Source organism: Giraffa tippelskirchi, chromosome 12 (assembly GCF_054371585.1).
Source record: "Giraffa tippelskirchi isolate mGirTip1 chromosome 12, T2T-mGirTip1v1.2.pri, whole genome shotgun sequence".
Classification (NCBI taxonomy): domain Eukaryota; kingdom Metazoa; phylum Chordata; class Mammalia; order Artiodactyla; family Giraffidae; genus Giraffa; species Giraffa tippelskirchi.
The window spans coordinates 51,512,895-51,534,672 of NC_137286.1; the positions used below are offsets into that span (position 1 = coordinate 51,512,895).

General features: G+C 46.3%; 1 protein-coding gene across 5 annotated transcripts in view; it reads left to right on the forward strand.

The window, feature by feature from the left end:
* The window catches only part of SLCO3A1 (solute carrier organic anion transporter family member 3A1), a 359,594-nt gene that overhangs the window by 75,046 nt on the left and 262,770 nt on the right, over positions 1-21,778 (forward strand). For all 5 annotated transcript variants that reach the window (XM_081551678.1, XM_081551677.1, XM_081551679.1 and 2 more), the window contains one exon: positions 2,673-3,138. In XM_081551678.1, the coding sequence (XP_081407804.1) occupies positions 2,673-3,138 (466 nt within the window). The remainder of the gene's footprint in view (positions 1-2,672; positions 3,139-21,778) is intronic.

The window sequence follows — 21,778 nt, forward strand, 5'->3', positions numbered from 1 at the left end:
GGGACATTGCAGAGAGGCTGTGCATATGGGATGCCGACACCTGTGCCCATATTTATGCATTTGGAGGAAGGCTAGATCCACTGACTCTTCTTCCTCCCTTTCCTTAGCAGCACATGCTCAAGCACTCAGAAGCAGCCCAATCTCCCTAAAGATGTCATTCTGCCTCTATGACACTTCTCAGATAGTCTTGTTCATTTCCATTGCCACGGTACTGACCTTTTCTCCCTTGTCCCAGTAACATGTAGCCTGGCCTCTTCTGCTGCTGCGGTTTACTTCTGTAGTCTCCACTCAACCCATCTTCCAAACGCTGACCGTACCTGGGTAACTCTCATGTTTTTAGCACTTTGCTGGTCCCAACGTGTGCATGCTGCACACTAAGTCACTTCAGTTGTGTCGTGTCTCACTCTTTGCGACCCTATGGACAATAGCCTGCCAGGCTCCTCTGTCCATGGGATTCTCCAGGCGAGAATACTGGATTGCGTTGCCATGCTGTCCTCCAGAGGATCTTCCCAACCCAGGGATCGAACCCGCATCTCCTACATCTTCCTGCACTGGCAGGTGGGTTCTTTACCATTAGTGCCACCTGGGCAGCCCCAAGGATAAATGGTAACGATGGTTGCGGATGGCCCTTACCTAGCATTTATTCATAGAGGTGTTTACTCCTGGCACCAGCTCTCAGAGGTGTCACCCTTATTCCTATTTTACAGATGGGGCAGTGAAAGCACGGGGTGCCTTTGCCCGAGGTCATTGAGGGTCACGGGTGGCCCCCGAGCTTTGGTTCTGCACCCCTTTGCTTCTGGGTGCTCTCCGGACATGTTGGGAAAGGCAACTCTGTGCTAATGGACTTTTCATACGTTGTGTCTAATCTTCACATCCGTCCTCCTGGGTAGGCATTATTATTCCTGTTCCGCAGAAATCAAGGCTTGGAGGGGTTAGGTAACTCGATCAAAGTCCTGAAGCTAATTAAGGAGATCCTAGGTGGATTCCAACCAGCTGCCCCTCCCTCCAGGCTCTGCATTCTTTTCACCACACTGCCTGGGATTGTCTGATTCCTCTAGGGTGGCTTCTGTGATTCCTTATAGTCTGTTTACCAACCTACCTTTCACTCCATATGTTCCATCCCATCATGCAGTCGTGCCACCCGACATCTGCTCGCCCAGTTGCTTTTGCCTGGAGTATTCTTCCCTGTGTAACTAGGGCTCCCATGACAGGGACTCCTCCTTTACTGCTGATAATACCCTGTGTGGAAACTGCACACAGCAGGACACAAAGGCTATTTGCGTTTTCTCTCCACTTCAAGGAACCCTAAAATAATGCATCTCCTCTTCACCCTCCTACATGATTTTGCGTCATGAATGTAGCATGTACCCAGCACCCATGTCTACCTTCCTGCTAGCGGGGCATCTTGAGGCCAGGTGTCATCCCTTCCTCCTGTGGCTTTTGTTTCTATTTTGCTGGAGTGTAGTTGCTTTACAGTGTTGTGTTAATCTCTGCTGTACGGAGTGAATCAGTTACATGGATACACACATCCCCTCTTTTGGATTCCCTTCCCATTTAGGTCACCACAGAACACTGAGTCCTATCCTTCTCCTGTTTCTGTCTTTTGTGTCCTGAGCATTGTGAAGCCAACAGCAGATATTCAGTGGATATTTGTTAAACAAATGAGGGACAGACAAGGATGCAAAGGTGGGGAAAGTCATCAAACTGTTCGATCCAAGGAAACCCGATAGGGCTGGAGTGCACCCTGATGGCCTTGAGAAAAATGTCCAGTGTTTGGAAATTTCCAGAAGGAAGTGAAGAGCTAATGATTATCCTACTGAGCTAATCTGGCTTGTCCATTTTGCCTACCCCAGGTTTTTGTCTCTTTGTAATTGTATTTCCTTCAATATGCCTTGCTAATTACCTCCTGGTACAAAGCCCACAGATCCTATACCTCCATCATGGACTTGAGAGATAAGATGTAGTTGGGAGAGAGCTTGTGAAAGCTGTGCTTTTCAAGACTTTCACCGGACTCCTGGAGAGGGGAAAGTCTACCCACTCCAGTATTCTGACCAGGAGAATTCCATGGACTGTGTAGTTAATGGGGTCACAGAGAGTCCGACACGACTGAGCGACTTGTACTTTCATGAGCCCTAAACGGGGGCGGCTGTGGGGTGGGGGGAGGTGGTTCTTATGCAGAGAGGCAGAATCTTGCAGGATGGAAACAGAGGCCAAGGAAAACTTCTTTGCCCGTGGGAAAGTTAATTCTTTAACCATTTAATTAATGTTAATGTTAGTCGCTCAGTCCTAACCAACTCTTTGCGACCCCCCCCGCCCCGCCCCGGACTGAAGCCTGCCAGGCTCCTCTGTCCATGGAATTCTCCAGGCAAGAGTACTGGAGTGGGTAGCTGTTTCCTCCCACCAGGAACTTCCTGACCCAGGGATCGAACCCAGGTCTCCTGCATTGCAGGCAGATTCTTTACCGGCTGAGCCCCCAGGAATGAACGGTTAGCATACCAAGTAAACGGTTTTTGGACTCAAGGTGTAAAGCACGTGACACAGGTGGTCAAAACAAGACAAACCAACAGGCTAGGTGGGAGGGTTTAGGATGCTCAGGTGCGCTGCGCGGCGGGAAGGGGGCCTCCCGGGGGGTTTCCATCAGCACTGGCCTTGAGACTGCGTTCTCCCCACAGGTGAGCGTCCTCACCACCCTGGAGCGGAGGTTCAACCTGCAGAGTGCCGACGTGGGCGTGATCGCCAGCAGCTTCGAGATCGGGAACCTGGCGCTCATCCTCTTCGTGAGCTACTTTGGGGCGCGCGGGCACCGGCCGCGCCTCATTGGCTGCGGCGGCATCGTCATGGCGCTGGGGGCGCTGCTGTCGGCGCTGCCCGAGTTCCTGACCCACCAGTACAAGTACGAAGCGGGTGAGATCCGCTGGGGCGCCGAGGGCCGCGACGTCTGCGCCGCCAACGGCTCGAGCGGGGACCAGGGCCCCGACCCGGACCTCATCTGCCGCAGCCGGACCGCCACCAACATGATGTACTTGCTGCTCATTGGGGCCCAAGTGCTCCTGGGCATCGGTGCTACCCCTGTGCAGCCCCTGGGTGTCTCCTACATCGACGACCACGTGCGGAGGAAGGACTCCTCGCTCTACATAGGTAGGAGTTGCGCCAGCGCCAGGGGGGCCGCGGTTCCCTTTGTGGCTAATTGCCTGTGTAGGGAACAAGGGCTTGTGAACAGAGGAAGGAAATTTGGGCCCCAAAACTTTAAGTTTCGTCAGGAGCTCTCATTCTCAGACTGGGGGTGTTTGAGGAAAATACTGATGCCTGAATTGCACACTCCAGAAAATTCTGGGGGTCGTTGGGGTGCAGCCTGGACTTGTAATTTTTTAAAGAGCTCCCCAGGTGACTCCAATGTGCAGCAGAATTTGACCTCTGCTGTGCAAAAGCATCAACAAGCCTGGGAAGGGGGAGGAGGAGATTGAGGGGAGTTTCATTTATATATATATATTTATTTATTTATTTATTTATTTATTTATCTGCCTTTGTGTGTGTGTGTCTGGACTTTGGGCGGCCTGGTATTTGCCACCAAGGAATCCTTGCGGGTCTACACATTGGAAATCCCTGTTTTTAATCATCAAAATGACCTCCTGGTTGTTGTCTTAGTGAAACTCAAAGATAAAAGTGATTGCATATGCCCAGCATTTGGTATTATTCAAAGTTGGTAACTGTGTGTGTATGTGGTTTTTTTTCCCCCCTGTAATGGGGTTATTTACTAGAACCGGATATTTGGGAAGAAATAAGGTACATGTGAACTTTTGAAAAAGATTGTTTTGTGCTACACTGACTTCTGTTATTTTATACTGGAAGGATGGAAACCATCTGCCAGTGTTGGGGTTAAGAAACATCCAGGGGTTGAATTACGCTTACAGCAAACGGGCTTCTCAGTCACTGCTTCCGCGTACTATTGCTTGGTCATTTGTAGGGCAAGGGCCGGCCTGCCGAGCATCTCCGTTTTCTTGTTTACTGAGTTTAATTTTGCCTCTCACAATCTGTTAGATTCTATGATATGACCCCAGTCACTGAGTGCTTAAGCTTTGGGGGAAAAAAAAAAAATTACCTCCACCTGCAGAAGCTTTGGGCCTCCCAAAAGCAGTGTGCCTTGGAGCATAAAGTTAATTATAATATGGAGGTTTAGGTTAAACTAGAACTTGAACAGAATTGGTCAAAAAGCTTCTTACCTGCCAAGTCTCCCCCATACCCTGCCCAGGCTGTCTGAGACAGGAGGGTTCAAGGCAGTTAGCCCCTGAATGCTGATTTTCCTCAGCGACTTCATGTCCTACCTGTGAGGTAGATGACTCTATTGAATATATGCATTGTATGTCTTGGCCGTCTGTGAACAGGCTCTAGGGTTGAAAGGTGGAGAGTAAGCTTCTTCCCATCCAAGGGGTGGAGAGCTTGTGGGCCTGTCACAGCCTCCCTGGGGAACACAAAGGATTGATGGCTAGTCCCTCCACTCTGTGGTTAGGGGTTTCCATAATTGTGTCTGGAGGTGGGCGCAGTGCGGAGAGGGGTCAAAGGAAATCATTTACATTTTGATGCTGTTAAGGCTTCAGTGAAAACCCCTCCAACATGAGTCTGCTGCAGGCCAGGGAATGGGCCACAGCCTGTAGCCGAAACAGTCTCCCCAGGTCAAGCCGGGCCACTGGCCTCTGACTTGACTGATATCACTCTGGTACCCCAGGATAGAGGGGTTTTTGTAGCAGTAACAGCAAGTAGATAAGTCAGAGCCCAGGGAAGGAAATGGGGAGCGAAACGCTGAGCTCTTGTGTCTCACGATGAAATCAAGTAGAAGAATGTCTCCCAGCATCTCTCCTGAAGCCACAGGCAAGGTGGATCACCTCTGCTTGGAGCCCATGCCTGGAGCTGCAGGTTCAGCTTCCTCTTGTGGAAGTCCGCCTTGATGAGTCAGGCATATTCCAGCACTGATGGGGCCTGGTTCATAGATCACGCTTAGGATGTAGACTCATTTCGGTTTTGTGAGAGGTGGAAGCTTGGGCTTTAAGGCTGACCATAGCAGGCACAGCCCTTCTCTCATTCTGAGACTTTTTCTCTGGAATTTACAGTGACTCTCTAGTAGGAGGAGCATCTCAACCAAATTTCTAGCTGGGCCTCCTTTTCCTCTCTGACGGTTTAGCATTCCTGGAGTTGAGAGTGTGTCTGTGTGGTGCGTGGGCAGCTTGGTGGCGTCTGGCCAGATTCCAAGACATGACAGTCCAGGGCTGTGAGCAGGCCTTCCTGAGTGCTTCTGAGCTGGTTTCTTGGGTCTGTGTTTTAAGCAACAAAGAAAAGCTTCTGCACAGATTGGCCTCTGTAGGTGGCCTTTTGTTCCGTGCATGGTTGGAATTCTCCAGGAACAATTTAAGAAGACCGTGCATATGCAGAGCATAACTGATCCGATCGTTTATTGTACAAGTCATAAAAAATGTTTGGGACCATGGGACTGTTTTGGTGTTTATCCCCTGTAAGAGGGAGCTAGTTTCTGAAGCCGTTTAATTTGGTTTTGGGAAGTGTTTAGGGGAGCTGACTGAATGGGATAGGTATGAATTATGTGGCGTCTTAACTCCCTGCAGGAGGACAGTCTGAAGGGACTGGCCCTGGGAGGTAGGTGTCAATGAATGCCCATCACCCATCGGGGTGGAGTAGCATGTGTGCCCCTTGGTTCTGCCCCTGCAGACCTGGTTAAGAGAGAGAGGCCCATAGCCAGCCATCTGATCACCGGCCTGACATGTCAGTGTGAACTAGGGATTGAAAAGGTTTTAAACCTTGCACGTGTGAAGCACAGGTGGTTCGCAGCTGCTCCTTCCCCAGGGGTGTCAGCGTCGATCCAGCCACAGGCCGTTGGTGACAAGTCCTACCCCTTGAATAATTCCTCTTAGCTTTTTGGTTATGTAAAATCTTATGTTTCTGCATCAGTATGCTTCTGCATGGGTGACTTATGATGGGTTACCTGTATCGTGAGTCACCAGCTGGGTGCCGTCAACACATCCACGGCCATGACCTAGATCCCCTACGGCCAAGGGGAAAGGGAAGCGTTCCATCTCAAATCAAGCTGATATTTTCCACCCAAGTGACTGTTTGCTCCAGCCTCTTGTGGCTGAATTAATGCCAAACTCCCGGATTCCTTGATGGTCATTCACAAGGGGCTTCTAGGGCTGGCACCATTCTGCGGCCGCTCCTGCCCGGCCTGGGGAGGGAGCCAGGGGAGCTCATTACCAGGGGACAAAACCCGATGAATAGGGACACAGCCCTGCTGGCAGACTTCTCAGGACCACACAGTGTGGAGCCCAGCCGGAGGGTGACCAGGGGTGGCACGTGGCTCTCTCTTCCCAGAGGGCCTGATGGAGCAGAGTGGCAGGGGGCACCGTTTGATGTGGGGGCGTGAGTGGGGTCCACTGGCCGACCTTTGGGAGCTGCTCCTGCTACCCACCCATGTTCTGACCTTCCATGAGCTCAGCTTTCTTAGCTACTCTGTTTCTCCAAGTTCAGAGCACAGCCTGTTGTATTGTAGGCAAGAGTAAGTAGGCTAATGTAATGGACTCACCGTGTCCTTTCATTAGGTTGCTATGTCAGTTGGTTGGTGCCTTGTTTTTTTTTTCCCTTTGGGAAGGAAAAGGCTCCAAAGGAGAATGGTAAGGTTTTTTTTTTTTAAATAACTTTATTTCTAGTTGAAAGGTATTACATTTTCACCGTTAAAGTATAGAAAAAGAATCGTCTAAGAATAATTACTCTTAGCTCTGTTTATATAAAATCCTCCTTTTTTGCATTGTTATGCTTTTCTACACATTCTATGCTTTTCTAAAAAAGGTGTTTATCATGAACATATTTTGCTACTGTATTTCTCTCTTAATATTTCATGAACATTTCCCTGTGTCATTAAATATTCTTCAATGATGTTCTTTCTGCATACATCATATTCCTTTGTGGATCTATACTGTAGTATAAAATTCCCTCTATCGTTGGACATGGATTAGTTTGTTTTTTTTAATTTTGCTCAAACAAACAAATATTTTATTTGCTCAAATAAAACAAAGCAGACAAGTTAACTGTGATTCTGAAAGGTTAAGCAATTTGCCTAAGAAAATGAATGGGGCTGAGCACAGGATCTGAGAGTGACATTTGTTTTGTTACATCTGGGACAGGGCTGAGGTGGGTGGGGCAGGGGACAGAGGGCTGGGGGGTGCTCCAGGGAGTTGGGAGCATGTGAGGGCATTCCTCAAGACAGCCTGAAGCCTCTCTTAGGGAAAAATCAGAGGTGCCAGGAAGGTGAGAAGAGAGCTGGGTGTCTCAAACCCAAGGGCAGAGATGCAACTGGAATGGGGAATGAGTGTGAAAGTAGAATGGAGAGTTGGAAGGAGGGGGAGGAGAGAGAAGGGAGTCCTGGCTAACAGTGCATGTCCGGGGTCTGGAAGGACCTGTGCCCTGTTTCACGGTGCTTTGAGTATCAGTGGGTGCAGATAAGAGCTGGTGGATTCTGTGTTCCCCTCACCTCTCTCCAGAACTGTGGACAACATACTCTCACTTGGCTGTTCATTCCATCAGAACCACAATCGCCGTTGGGAAATTGCCCTTAGGTCGTGTTGGAAATCTGTCTCCTTACAATGTTCCGTGCGCTGGCTCTGGTCTGCCCTTTGGGTCCACTTTGGGAAGTGGCGATCTCTCTTCCATGTTTGGTTTGATTCAGTTTCCTGCTACGTTCAGCCGCTGTTTCCCTCTTTATGAGGGATGATGCCAAGGCTGGAGGGCTTGTTACTTGGGGGCAGGACCAGGTGAATGAGGCACACAGGATTTGGGTGCTGTATTGCTTTGCTAGGACTGTGTAATGTAACACCACAGACTGAGTGGCTTAAACCAGTGGTCCCCAACCTTTTTGTAGCAGCAGGGACTGGTTTTGTGGAAGACAATTTTTCTGCCAACCCAGTTGGGGGAGGGTGGTTTCAAGATGATTAAAGTGCCTTACATTGATTGTGCACTTTAATAATAGAAATGGTAATAGAATCATCAGTTCAGTTCAGTCAGTCAGTCATGTCCAACTCTTTGCGACCCCATGAATCGCAGCACGCCAGGCCTCCCTGTCCATCACCAACTCCCGGAGTCTACCCAAACCCATGTCCATCGAGTCGGTGATGCCATCCAACCATCTCATCCTCTGTAGTTCCCGGGTGATGCCATCCAACCATCTCATCCTCTGTAGTCCCCTTCTCCTCCCACCTTCAATCTTTCCCAGCATCAGGGTCTTTTCAAATGAGTCAGTTCTTTGCATCAGGTGGCCAAAGTATTGGAGTTTCAGCTTCAGCATCAGTCCTTCCAATGAATATTCAGGACTGATTTCCTTTAGGATAGAATAATATATAGATATAATGATAATAAATACAAATATATAAGTAAGTTAAGTAATATAAATATAATGATAAATAAGAAATAGAAATAATTTTAATAGAAATATTATGATTGCATTAGTTCCACCTCAGATCATCAGGCACTAGATCCTGGAGGTTGGGGACCCCTGGCATAAACAGTGGAAGATTTATTTTCTCATAGTTACGGAGGCAGAAAGTCCAAGACCATGGTGTCAGTGCCGGCTCCCTCGGAGGCCACTTCCCGTGGCTTGCAGACGGTGGCTTCTCCTCCTGTGTGCTCCCGTGTCTGGTATCTCTGTGTGTGTCCTAATTTCCTCCCCCTCCAAGATCATCAGTCAGATTGAAGTAGGATCCACCTATATGATCTCATGTAACCTCAGCTCCCTCTTTAAGGCCCTATTTCCAAATGAGTCACATGCTGCGTAACTGGGGGTTAAGGCTTCAACATATGAATGGGGAGGGGGACATGATTCAACTCATAACAGGTACCAAGGGGACCAGAACCAAACCAAGACCTCTACCCCTTTTGTCCTACCTTTTCGATAAAGAACTTCATTGTCATGTTTGTTTGTTTGTTTCCCAGTAATCAAGGAATTATTTGAGAATGTAGGGGTTTTTTTAACTTTTTATTTTGCAACAATTATAGAATCACATGTTGTTGCAAATGCATGAAAGTTCTCTGTACGCCCATCCAGTTTCTCCCCATGATAACATCTCACATCACTGTAGTACAGTATCAAAATGGGGGCATGAACATGAGTATAATTCATGGGGTTTATTCAGGTTTTCAGTATTATGTACAGTGATTTGTGTGTTTCTATGTGTGTCTGTGTATGGTTCTGTGGGATTTTATTACATGTGCATGATCATGTTTTAAAAATGCAGAATGGGGACTTCCCTGGTGGTCCAGTGGATAAGAATCCACCTGCCAATGCAGGGGACAGGGACTTGATCCCTGGTCTGGGAAGATTCCACATGCCTCAGAGCATCTAAGCCCGAGAGCCGAAATTACTGAGTGCTGCCAAGTGTGGAAGCATGCATGCCTAGAGCCCATGCTCCGCCACAAGAGCAGCCACTGCAATGAGAAGCCCGTGCACCGTTAGAGTAGCCCCTGCTCACCACAGCTAGAGAAAGCCCGCTCAGAGGAACGAAGACCCAGTGCAGCCAAAAATAAATACACAAATAATTTTCCTAAAAGGAAAAATTGCAGAATGGGATCAAGATGAAACCAGATCGTTCTGAGTCGTGTGAGTGTTTGACACACAAACATACACAGGAAGACGCAGAGATAGAGAGAAGGCTGTAAGTAGAGTGGGAGTCGACTGGAGGAAATAGATTCTTTGTGAAGGGCTTGTTCATTCCTGAGAATGGGATCCTTGCAGGGTACCCAAATACACGGAGCGGTTCCTCCAGTCGGGAGGCACATCTATTAGACACGAATGTGTCACATTTTCTTTGTTTCCACTTCTGTTGAAACCTGCTGGAGCCCTCCACGTTCCAGTTAATGATGCAAAGAGTTATTCTCAGATTTCATCTGCCAAGTGTTTGTTTAGCACAAAGGTCACTAATATCAGGCAGCAACCAAAGAGAACTAAATTTCTCTTCCGAGCCCTGGGAGTCCAGAGTTATTTTGCCTCTGATGAGTTTTTATTTTAACTTGACATTGGGTAAAATGTGTTTTAACTCTCCAAAGAGTGTGGGTCGGGTATGGATCAAATACACTGTGATTGCAGTTCATCTGAAAAAATAATTAAAAAGCCCTCCCTTGTGGGAGCAAGCACAGCTTGTTATATTCTTGCAGCTTCACTGATGTTGAAGTTCTCCTTGTTAATTTCTTTTTTTGTAAATAAATGATACTGTAAAACCAGTCAATTTGTTTTGGCTGGGTTCCATCCATTCCTTCTCCCCAGTGGCTGGTCACATGCCATTTTTAGTGTGTTTTAGCAACTTGCTAGGAGACGTGTGTGTGGCTCTTCTCTGGCGCTTTCATATTGCCCAGGCTGGTGGATGTCTCTCATTCATTCTCAGCTGCTCATAATTCATGCCCTAGGATTCATGGGATCACTGCTGTGCTCCCTGCCTGGGTGACCTTGGGCAAGACTCCGAGTTTGGGCTCTGATGGTATTGAGATTCAAATCCTGGCTCCTCCACAGACCTGCCCACCAGGATTTTGGACACATTTTCAGTTAACCTGAGCCTGTTTCCTTATCAATAAAATGAGCTTGGAATCTACCAAGCGAGGCTTTGCTTGGATATTAGGTGTCATGCTGTGGTGGAGGTCAGTAACCACTGCCTTCTTCATCTTTGTGGTCGTATTGTCTCCATTTCCAGGTGTAGAAATAGGAGGCAGGAAAAAGCAATTGACTTACTTAAATACAAGGGTAGGTCTTTTGATGAGAGTGATTGGATCTTGATTTTCAGTCCAGATATCATCTATCTAGTAGATCTGAGATAAGCAACCTCCTCCATCCTGAATTAAATCAACAGGGCTCTTATTTGCCTGCAGACCCCTTCCTGTGGCTCATCTCAAAATACAGAAAGTGCTACAGCTGCCCCAAGCAGCAGGCGATCTGGTTTGTATTAAGTCAGAGGCACCCCAGAGTATGGCCATTGCCCTAATGTGATATGTTGATGGCTTTCTGGGTTCCAGCATATTGCTTCTTAATATTTGTTCAGCTTTTAAAAGAATGTTTTCTTGTCTTAGTAAAACTGGGAAAAGCAAAATAGAATAAGAAAACATAAATAATTTTTAAGCAGACACCTATAGAAAATTGTCAATGTTTAGATATATTTTCTTCCAGCCATTTTTCTTCTTTAAATATTTATTTATTTGGCTGTGTCAGCATGTTGAGGCATGTGGGATCCAGTACCCTGACCAGGGTTCGAACTCGGTTCCTCTCCATTGGAAGGTAGAGTGTTAACCGCTCAACCACCAGGGAAGTCCTCAGCCGTTTTTCTTTGTGTTTATTTTTACTTTGTTAAGACCATACTCTAAGTAAACTTACTTTCTACCAGTGAAAAACTTTTTTGTGTCTCATGAACAGTCAGCATCATATTAGATGACTGCAGTTTTGTCAGTCTAGAAAACCTGGAATGAGTTGGGTGCGCATTTAGATGATGGATGCTTCTGTGACTGTAGCCTCATCCATATTTGCTGAAACTCAGGTTGGTTCAGATAGATTCACTGGGAGCTGGAAACCAGCTGTTTGGCCTTGCTGTGGCTTTTTCCAGAAGGTAAGTGAGGAGGCGTAAGGTGTCATGAAAAGAGACTTTGGGCCACAGTGAGTGTTGGTGCCCTTGTCTTGAGGACCCCTCCCACATCTGCTGCATGTACATATGTGTGATCACTCATATCTGACTTCTTGTGACCCTTGGACTGTGGCCCGCCAGGCTCTTCTGTCCACGGAATTTCCCAGGCAAAGATACTGGAGGGGCTTGCCATGCCCTCCTCCAGGGGTTCTTCCCGACCCAGGAATTGAACCCGAATCTCAAGTCTCCTGCATTGGCAGGCAGGTTCTTTACCACTCGTGCCACCTGGTAAGGACTTTAGGTAGAGGAAGAAGAGTCCTCTTGAAGGCTCCCTGAAGGGCACATTGGGAAACCAGTCCTATATGGGGCTGGTTGAGGCTTGTAGATGTTGATTCTGTATGTGAAAGCATCTTTGCTCAGGGATTTTATTTTTTTTCAAATTGATGTGTTTTTTTTGGCCATGCCATGCAGCATGCTGGATCTCAGTTCCCCGACAAGGGATTGAACCTGTGAAAGTTCAGAGTGTTACAGTGGAAGCTCAGGGTGTTAACCCCTGGACTACCAGGGAAGTCCCATGCTCAGAGGTTTGGGAACACAGCATCCTAGTGTCTGATAGACAGAAAGGAAGAACAGAGAGGGCCAAAGCTGTCCTAGAGAAGCTCCCTGGGGACAGTGAAGAGGCACACAAGGGAATTTTCCTTCCGTAAGCCCCTCAGAGTCTCCTGTCCGTCACTTCTTTACCACCAGCCTCTTACTGCGCTTGGTGGGCGACAGCAGACCCCCTTCTACTATTTTTCTTCTTGACTATAACACAGGTATTACGCTTCGATGAATGTTTTGGAAGTGTTGTATTTTCCTGACTAACATGCATCCTCTTTTCTTGAGTTTACTTCTGACCTTTTACTTCCCCTTTCTTAGAACAGTCTTGGCTTGACTTCCTTTTTTCCTTTCACCTGCAGGAAGCTTTCTGCAAGAGCAGACACCATGAAGGGTTTGGTTTCTGTAAAGGGTTATGAGTTGGCTGTTGTTAGATTTGGAATTAGAAGTTAATGACCTTCCTCTTCATTGGGATGTGAGCCCTTCATTGCTAGAGCATTCTTTACTGCTAAAATGCTTTGCAGAAGAGGCTGTGTTGTGGATATTTGTTTTGGTCTGTCTAGAATCTCATTGTTTTCACTGGGAAACTGGATCTCCCGATCCAAGGTGGTTCTTATGGACTGCCAGAGGTGAGTAGAGATGGTCTAGGCATGGCCAGTCATGACACAGAGAAAACTCTGGTCTGCAATGATTGGCCCCAGGAGTGAGACAACCAGAGTCCACCATGAGGTTTGAAAAATGGACTGGAGGGCTTGGTGGGGGGTAAAGAGAGATTTTTCACTTTCTCTTCCAGGACTGAAAGCTGTAATACCTCTGTATGCCCACAGAGTCCAATGTCCATCTTTGTCTTCACATGCGATGAACTTGATCTCAAAGGAAAGTAGACCAGCGGGAATGAGAGAGGGCACACGGGCTCCCTGGATCCTGCCATGCCTGAAGCTTGAAGCCCAACTGGCATTTTCCTTAGAATCCCCTTGAGCACATATATTATCCCTTCCAGCATTTGCACTCAAATATTGTGGACTAGGATCCCGCCTAAGCTGCTGCTTACTCACTTCAGTTGTGTCCAACTCTCTGCCAACCTGTGGACTGCAGGCAGCCAGGCTTCTCTGTCTATGGGATTTTCTAGGCAAGAATACAGGAGTGGGTTGCTGTGCCCTCCTCCAGGGGATCTTCCCGACCCAGGGATTGAACCCAGGTCCCCTGTGTTGCAGGCGGGGTCTTTACTGCTGAGCTGCCAGGGAAGCCCCAGGACCTTGCCCGTGCTCAGTCACTTTAGCTGTGTTGGACTCTCTGTGACCCTGTGGACTGGGACCCACCAGGCTCCTCTGTCCATGGGATTCTCCAGGCAAGAATACTGGGGTGGGCTGCCATCTGTTCCTCCAGAGGATCCTGCCTAATGCAGCTTAAATGCTGGTCATGTCACGTCAGAGTTGGGCTGGATTGAAGTCCTCTTGAGATCTGACTAAGCACCTTCCCACAGGGTTGGGTGTTTCAGTCCTCATGCAAGACAGCCGTCTGGTGATCAAAACACTGGCTGTTCATAATGTCCTTGCTCTAAAGAACTAATGAACGCATGACCCTGTACATCCAATCAAAGGATCAGGTTGAAGGTTCTGGTTTAGTTCTCCTTTTCTTTATTTCATAGACATTTAAGATAAGAGGCAGGATCGGGACCCTGAGGCCACAAGTATGCCCCTTCCACTTTCTCCCTACCCACTCCCCCCTCCTCTGAAAAAAACAAAAACAAGTAAAAGTATTTAAAAATAACCTGGTGGCAGGCTTTGTGCGGGAACAATAAGTATTTAATAGCAAATTGCTTATGTGGGCAGGAGAGTGTTGAGCCCATGAAACTGATTCAGTGGTGCTATTTATTGGATGGAAAAAACATATCCAACCCTGGCTGCTTCGCACGACTGTGCTCGCCAAAGCTACCCTTACTTCCTCCAATGACTTCGTAGTGTCAGGAATGAATAAACTAAATGAATATGTTCCAGTCCCAGTTCAGCTTTGCCACTTATTTTTGCCAAGCCGTGTGTGTGTGTGTGGTGTATGTGTAGGCACATGCTTGTTTTTGCCCACGTGGCAGATAAAATCTGAATATTCTAAAGCATTCGGTGGCTGAAGGACACTCATAAGAACTTTTAATTGCTTTTTAATTAAAAAAAATTTTATTCTATATTGGAGTACAGTTGATTAACTGTGTTGTGTTATAGGGAGCTCAGCTTGGTGCTCTGTGGTGACCTAGAGGGGTAGGAGGGTGTGGGAGGAAGGTCCAAGAGGGAGGGAATTTATGTGTACATATAGCCAATTCACTTCTTTGTACGGCAGAACCTAACACAACATTGTAAAGCAACTATACCCCAATAAAAACAAAAACTAATGTGTTTCAGGTGTACAGCAGACAGATTCAGTTGTACATTTACATGTATCTGTTCTCTTTTCAAATGCTTTTCTTCTGTAGGGTATTATAGAGTATTGAGCAGAGTTCCTTGTGCTGTACCAGAGGTCCTTTTTGGTGATCTGTTTTGGACACTGATAGAAACTTACATGTAGTCTTGAGAATTGCGCTTGGTGAGTTTGCCTGGAGAATGTCAAGAGATATTGAGTGCTGCTTAACTGGGCTATTTGAAGCTAAACGTTGTTGGATGTGCTTTAGAGGGAGTTGTCCACAACCTTTTAAGGTGGTATGGAGATACATGTACACGCTCTTGGCATGGAACCTTTCACTGGATTCTCTAAGAGGTTTTTGACCCCAGAAAGGTTAAAACCCCTGAAAGTCCTTATGTTGAGCAGACCCTGATGACCGGAGACTGGGGATGAGATAAACCAAGATAGTCGAGGTGATAGGTTGTACGGTGTGACGGATGGCATTTGGGGACTGGAATGTTGTTCTCTGCTCAGCCCTCAACTTGCTCTGTTCCCTGGGGAGACACTATACTTATAACAGGAAGCATTTGGAGCATCACTCAGGCAACTGTGGGTGAAAAGTCAGAATGTGTTCTCAGTGGTACTGGAGACACCCTCTCGGCCCTCATCCTCCTGCTCCTTCTCCTCCAACCCCCCAAAAATAAATTTTTGGAGGCTGAAATTTTCCATCCCTTCTTTCAGCCTAACCCTGGGTGTTTTGGATGATATTCAGCAAATTTTCTGTGCCAGTTTGATGCACAGATAGGAGAAATAAAAACTTTTCCTTTTTTGCTCTAAAAACAAAAACATTTTAAAAATGCACTTGGATCATTAATGGAATCTGAACTCTCAAAGTCAAAACTTTCCACGTGTTCTTACTAAGGAAAATTCTTTTGGGGCAATTAAAAGGAAAACAAATAGGCAAAAAGTTATGAGGGGTCTCCAAAAAGTCATCTGAGAATGCTGAATCCCCTCTCCAAATTAAAAAGATGCAAATGAACTTATTTACAAAGCAGAGCATCACAGACATAGACAACAAATTTACAGTTACCAAGGAAAAAAGGAAGAGGAGAGATCAAGCAGGTTGTAATGAACATATACCTCTGCTTGTGCTCAGCAGTGTCTGACTCCTTGCAACCCTGTGGACTGTAGCCTGCCAGGCTCCTCTGTCCATGGGGTTCTCCCAGCAATGATACAGGGGATGTTCATGACCCAGTGATCAAACCCTCATCTGATTCTTTACCACTGTGCATTGGAGAAGCTCAGTGAACATAGATGCACTTACTATATATAAAGTAGGTAACCAACAAGGATCTACTGTATAGCACAGGAAACTATACCAATATTTTATAATAACCTTTAAGGGAAAAGAATTTGGAAAAAATACACATATATGTATAACTGAATCACTGTGCTATGCATTTGAAACTAACATATTGTGAATCAACTACACTTCAATAAAAAAAAAAAGTCACTTGAGGACATAAATAAACTTGGCAAACTTTTTGTGGGTAATATTTTATCCCAAAGTTTTTAGGATAGTTGCTGCATTTGAGAAACCTTACCGCCTTTACCAATTACCATCGCCTCTTATTTCAAGTATGAGGGGTACAGGGGGGCTTGGAGCTGAGCTCATCCTAATCTCTCTCCAAGGAAACATGTTTTTCCCCCTTTCTCTCCAAGGTTCTAAGCATGTGATGCAAATGGATATGATTTCCCACTGCCTCCCTTTCCGGGCAAGGCATTATTACCATAAGCACATTCACTGCTGCCCACCTGCCTTGTGGGTTGTTAATGGAGTTTACAAAGGGAATTTGGATTCCCAGCAAGAGACCACATTAACACAGCAAGGATCTAATAGATTCTAAAATTGTGTATGGACACTGGGAACCTTTCGAAACCCAGTGGTGTTTATTCTTAGATCTAGATCATTTCCCCTGCCCTGGCCTCAGTCTGTACATTTTGTATCATGGGGGAAAAACCTTGTCTTGATCTGGCCAGACCAACTGTATTGGTTTAAGTTAAGCATGAATTCTTTGTGATTCTGGGACTAAAGACAAGATTCAAAAGCCATCGGGCTGTATAAAGGACAAAATGTCTCCCACACTGGTACTTTTGTTTTCTTTTTTTTAATACCAGCCTTGTTACTGGCCGTGAGCAAGTGTTTAATTTTAGGATCCCTTGTTGTCACCAAGAACACTTAGCAGCTGTCAGTTTGTTTAGACAAGTGTGTTAAGCGCCCATGGGTCTGAATAATGACCACAGTGACACTCAGTACACTAGCTTTCACTTGTGGACTCTCTGCTGTATGTCAGACGGGAAACAGGAGCTGTGCATGTGGTCACCCTTGCTCCCTAGGATTGTTATTCTCAGGGTACCGATGAGGAAGCTGAGGGAGGCTGAGCAACTTGTCCAGGGTCGTACAGCTGGCGGGTAGCAAGACCCGGTGGCACAGTGGTAAAGAACTCACCTGCCAATACAGGAGATGAAGGTTCTATCCCTGGGCTGGGAAGATCCCCTGGAGAAGGAAATGGAAACCCACTCTAGTATTCTTGGCTGGAAAGTCCCAGAGGAGATTGGCAGGCTACAGTCCATGAGACTGCAAAGAGTCAGACACAATTTAGCAACTAAACAACTCCATTACCCTGTATCTTTCCCACCATACGCCCCGCTCCCCTGTCCATAGACAGTATGATACGCCACCAGCATAAATAGGACCCCAAGTCTGCTATGCTGCTAAAAATGGCTTAACTACCTATTTTTTTTTCTTTCTCTTTCTCTTTTTTTTGCTATACTAAATACCTACAGTTGTGGGTTATTTTAGCAGTAAAGTATGAAATGGTGGTGAGTTTCTAGGCCAGGAGAGGTCTCATGGGTACAGACCGCTCGGCCCCTGGCTTCCCCCATGGGAATTTTTTAAACTCTCATCAGATAAAGCTTTCTTCCCACCAGAAATGCCACGTGACTTGTTTTCACAATCTCCCCGTAGTAGACTGAGAAAAGCACCCGCCCCAGACGGTTTTGTTTACATTGGAGACCTAGCAGCGTTTAATTGGTGAACGTTCACCCCTGTTATGCAACTTGGACTTGACTTGTTTTCACTCCCAGTCTCGGCTCTGCTGCCTTGCTTTTCTATGTAAGTTGGGGTGTGAGTTTAGAATCTACTAGCCCGTAACTGGGACAAAACTGGTGAGAAGGTAGGATGAGAAAGACTTCAGGGACCAGAGATGAACATGGGAGAAAGAAAAAGAACAGGTCGCCATCAACAGGTTAAAAGAAGGTTAATTCCCCAGGGCCTTTCTTTCTGGGGAAATAATCGGCCTCCACAGTTCAGCCCAGTGGGGTTTGGAAGAACTTCAAGCATAGAACATTTACGGAAATGAACTGCGTTAGCAGGATAAGGTAGTTACAGGATGGATCAGATGGTGACAGAGCCCTCCTTTAGTCACGCTGGGGGACCTGATGTCCAAGTAGCTGAACACTCTCCCCTGTACAGGCAGACCATGGAGAGATCGCAAGCTCTGTTCCAGGCCACTGCAATAAGGCAAATAGTGCGATAAAGTGAGTTACAAGAATTTATTGGTTTCCTAACACATATAAAAGTTATGTTTATACTATTCTGTGTGTGTGTGCATGACCAGTCACTCAGTCATGTCTGACTCTCTGCAATGCTAGGCCTGGCTCCTCTGTCCATGGCATTTTTCAGGCAAGAATACTGGAATGGGTTGTCATTTCCTTCTCCAGGGTAACTTCCTGACCCAGGGGTTTCCCGCATTGACAGGTGGATTCTTTAGCTGAGCCAGCTGGGAAGCCCTCCTGTTTATACTATACTATATTGTACTCTATTAAGTTTGCAATAGCATTATGTCTTAAAAAACCAATGTGTATACCTTAATTAAAAAATATTTTATTGCTGAAAAATGCTAACCATCCCTTGAGCCTTCATTGAGTTGTAATCTTTTTGCTGGTGAAGGGTTTGAAATTTTGCAAGAATTATCCAAACATGGCAGAGACACAAAGTGAGCAAGTGATGTTGGAAAAATGGTTCCGATAGGCCTGCCTGATGCAGGGTTGCTGCCGTGAATTTGTTAAAAATGCAATATCGGAATTTCCCTGGTGGTCCAGTGGTTAAGAATCTGCCTTGCAATGCAGGGAACATGGGTTTAATCCCTGTTTGGGGAACTAAACTCCTACACGCTGAGGGGCAACTAAGCTCACATGCCACAACTACTGAGCCTGAGAGCCACAACTTGAGAGTCCATGTGCCACAGTGAAGGATCCTGCGTGATGCAGCAAAAGATCCCGAGTGCTGCAACTAAGACCTGGCACAGGCAAATAAATAAATATTAAAATCGCAGTATCTGCAAAATGCGATGAAGTGAGGCCTTCAAGCCACACTTACTGGTCTACGTGGAGGAGCAGAGAGAGGGTTCAGAAGGCAGCAATCAGGTGTGAGTGACCAAGTGTTCAACCTACGTATCAATCAGGAATAAAGTTGGAAATTTGGGCAAGTGAACTCTTCCAGTTCATGACTCTGGATCCATATTTCTAGCTTTTTTTTTTTTTTAATTAAAAGTTTTAATTGTGGTTTAAAAAAGTCACAACATAAAATTTACAATAGTAACCATTTTCAAATGTGCTGTTCAGTAGTGTTAAGTATACTCACATTATTGTGCATCAGATCTCCAAAACTTAATGATCTTGCAAAACTGAAACCCTGTATCCACTAAACAACTCCCAGCCTCTGGCGACTTCGGTCATTACGGGTTTGACTGTTGGTTAGCTCACGTAAGTGGAATCATAGGGTATTTGTCTGTTTGTTCACTTTGGATTATGTCCTCAAGGTGCGTCCATGTTGTAGCAGGTGTCAGAATTTCCTCTTTAAAGGCTGAATCATATCCCTTTGTATGCGTATTCCCACATTTGGTTTAGCCATTCATTCCCTGATGAACGTTTGGACTGCTTCCACTTCTTGGCTACTGTGAATAATGCTGCTATGAACATCTGTGTGCAACCTCTTTCTGGCTAAATGACCTCTACTTGGGTGTCAAGCTCAGCTTAAGTCCAGAATTCAACTCCTTCATTTTCTCCCAAGTTTGCTTTGTCATTGACCTACCATCTTCTTCCCTGCCACACACACACACATTTAAAAGCCACCGTCTCTTACTCCTGGAGAAGAGAACAGCTACTCACTCCAGTATTCTGGCCTGGAGAATTCCACGGAGAGGAGCGTGGCAGGCTATGTCCATGGGATCGCAAAGAGTTGGCCACAATTAAGTGACTTTCACTCACCTCTTACTGGGGGCTTCCCTGGTGGCCCACACGGTAAAGAATCTGCCTGCAGTGTGGGAGACCCAGGTTCGATCCCTAGGTTGGGAAGATCCCCCGGGGGAGGGAATAGCAGCCCACTCCAGTATTCTTGTCTGGAGAATCCCATGACAGAGGAGCCTGGTGTGTTATGGTCCATGAGGTCGCAAAGAGTCAGACATGACAGGGCAACTGACACTTTCACTTTCACCTCTTACTGGTCACAACTCCTGGAGATCAGATCGCTTGTGTCTGGCTCCCTCTACATTCCCTGCCCCAGACCAGCTTCTCACACCCGCTCAGGTAGACAGTTGTGTCTACCCCCGGTGAGTCTTGCTGCTCCCAATCTGGTATGTCTCCAAATTCTTTCCATGGTACTACTGCTCCAAAGCACATTCTGAATTCTTAGGAATCTGGAGAGAATTTTCTGGAGCTTTTGCTACAAAAGTTCCAGGGCATCTGCATGGAATTTAATTGAAGTTTCTTACGTACCCAATGAAAGATAATAATATGCTTGTATGTATTAATATAGTGAGAGTGTTTGAATTAATAGTACTGTAATTTTTGAGATACTAAAAATAATTTGACCCTTTTTCACAAGTAGAGGCAGGTTAAATTCAATTGTCTACATTTTATTCATTCACTGATTGATAACAAACACTGATTGAGAACTTGAAAGTGTTAGTTGCTCAGTTGTGTCCAATTCTTTGCGACCCTATGGACTATAGCCTGCCAGGTTCCTCTGTCCATGGAATTCTCAAAGCAAGAATACTGGAGTGGGTAGCCATCCCTTTCTCCTGGGGATCTTCCCAACTCAGGGATTGAACCTGGGTCTCCTGCATTGCAGGCAGGTTGTTTACTGTCTGAGACACCAAGGAAGCCCAGGAGAACCTACCATGTGTCAGTCAGGGCACTGGGGATCCCTGGAGGAATCAGACCCACTACTCCACCAGCCTGGAGGAGTAGTGGTGACATTGGCAGATGTTTATATGCACTTTCCGTGTGCCAGAGACCATATGCTATATCTTTACTGTATTATCTGGTGTGGCTTCCAAAACAATCTTTTGAGTTAGATTTCATTGTCTGTATTTTATGGAAGGCAGTCGACACAGATTGAATAACCAGTCCAATAGGGGATCTGAGCCTGGTGGTTCTTTCTCCAATGAAAGTGTTCCCAGCAAACTCTATCAGCAACAGTCACGTAAAGCTAGAGCTCAAAAGATGAGGCAGAATGAAATGCCAGGCTAATAGCAACCTGCCACCACAGTTGTCTATGTGGAGTTGGGAACTATTGACCAAATGTGCTCAGGAATATTTTACAAGCATAAGTGGTGACTCAGTGCCTTGCAGAAACACAGGCCAAACCGTGGCTGCTGTCACAGAAAAGAAACAGCATTCAGCTTGTTAAAGCAAGGACTTGTGTAAACTCCACGTCTGAGGTGTCAGATGCTGCTCCCTGATGTGATGCATTATCCAGGCAAGAAAATAGCATGGCAAAACTTCTCGCCCAGGCTCAGAAAGGAAGGAGATGTCTGAGCTGGCTGGCTGGATGTCTGGGAGAAACGGTTTCAGAACTTGGGAGTGTTTACAACTGGGGAGGTGGTATTGATTTCCTGGGAATCATGGAGGCAGCCCTAGAGGGAGCCTCTTGCTTTGTGTGTGTGTAGGTGAAGGGAGGAAGCAGAGATTGTTGTTATGCATCACACCCAAGACAAAGCATGTTCTTTGTTTTCTGCCCTGAGCAGCATGTGGGATCTTAGTTCCCGAGTCAGGGCTTGAACCTGCACCCCCTGCATTGGAAGCATGGAGTCTTAACC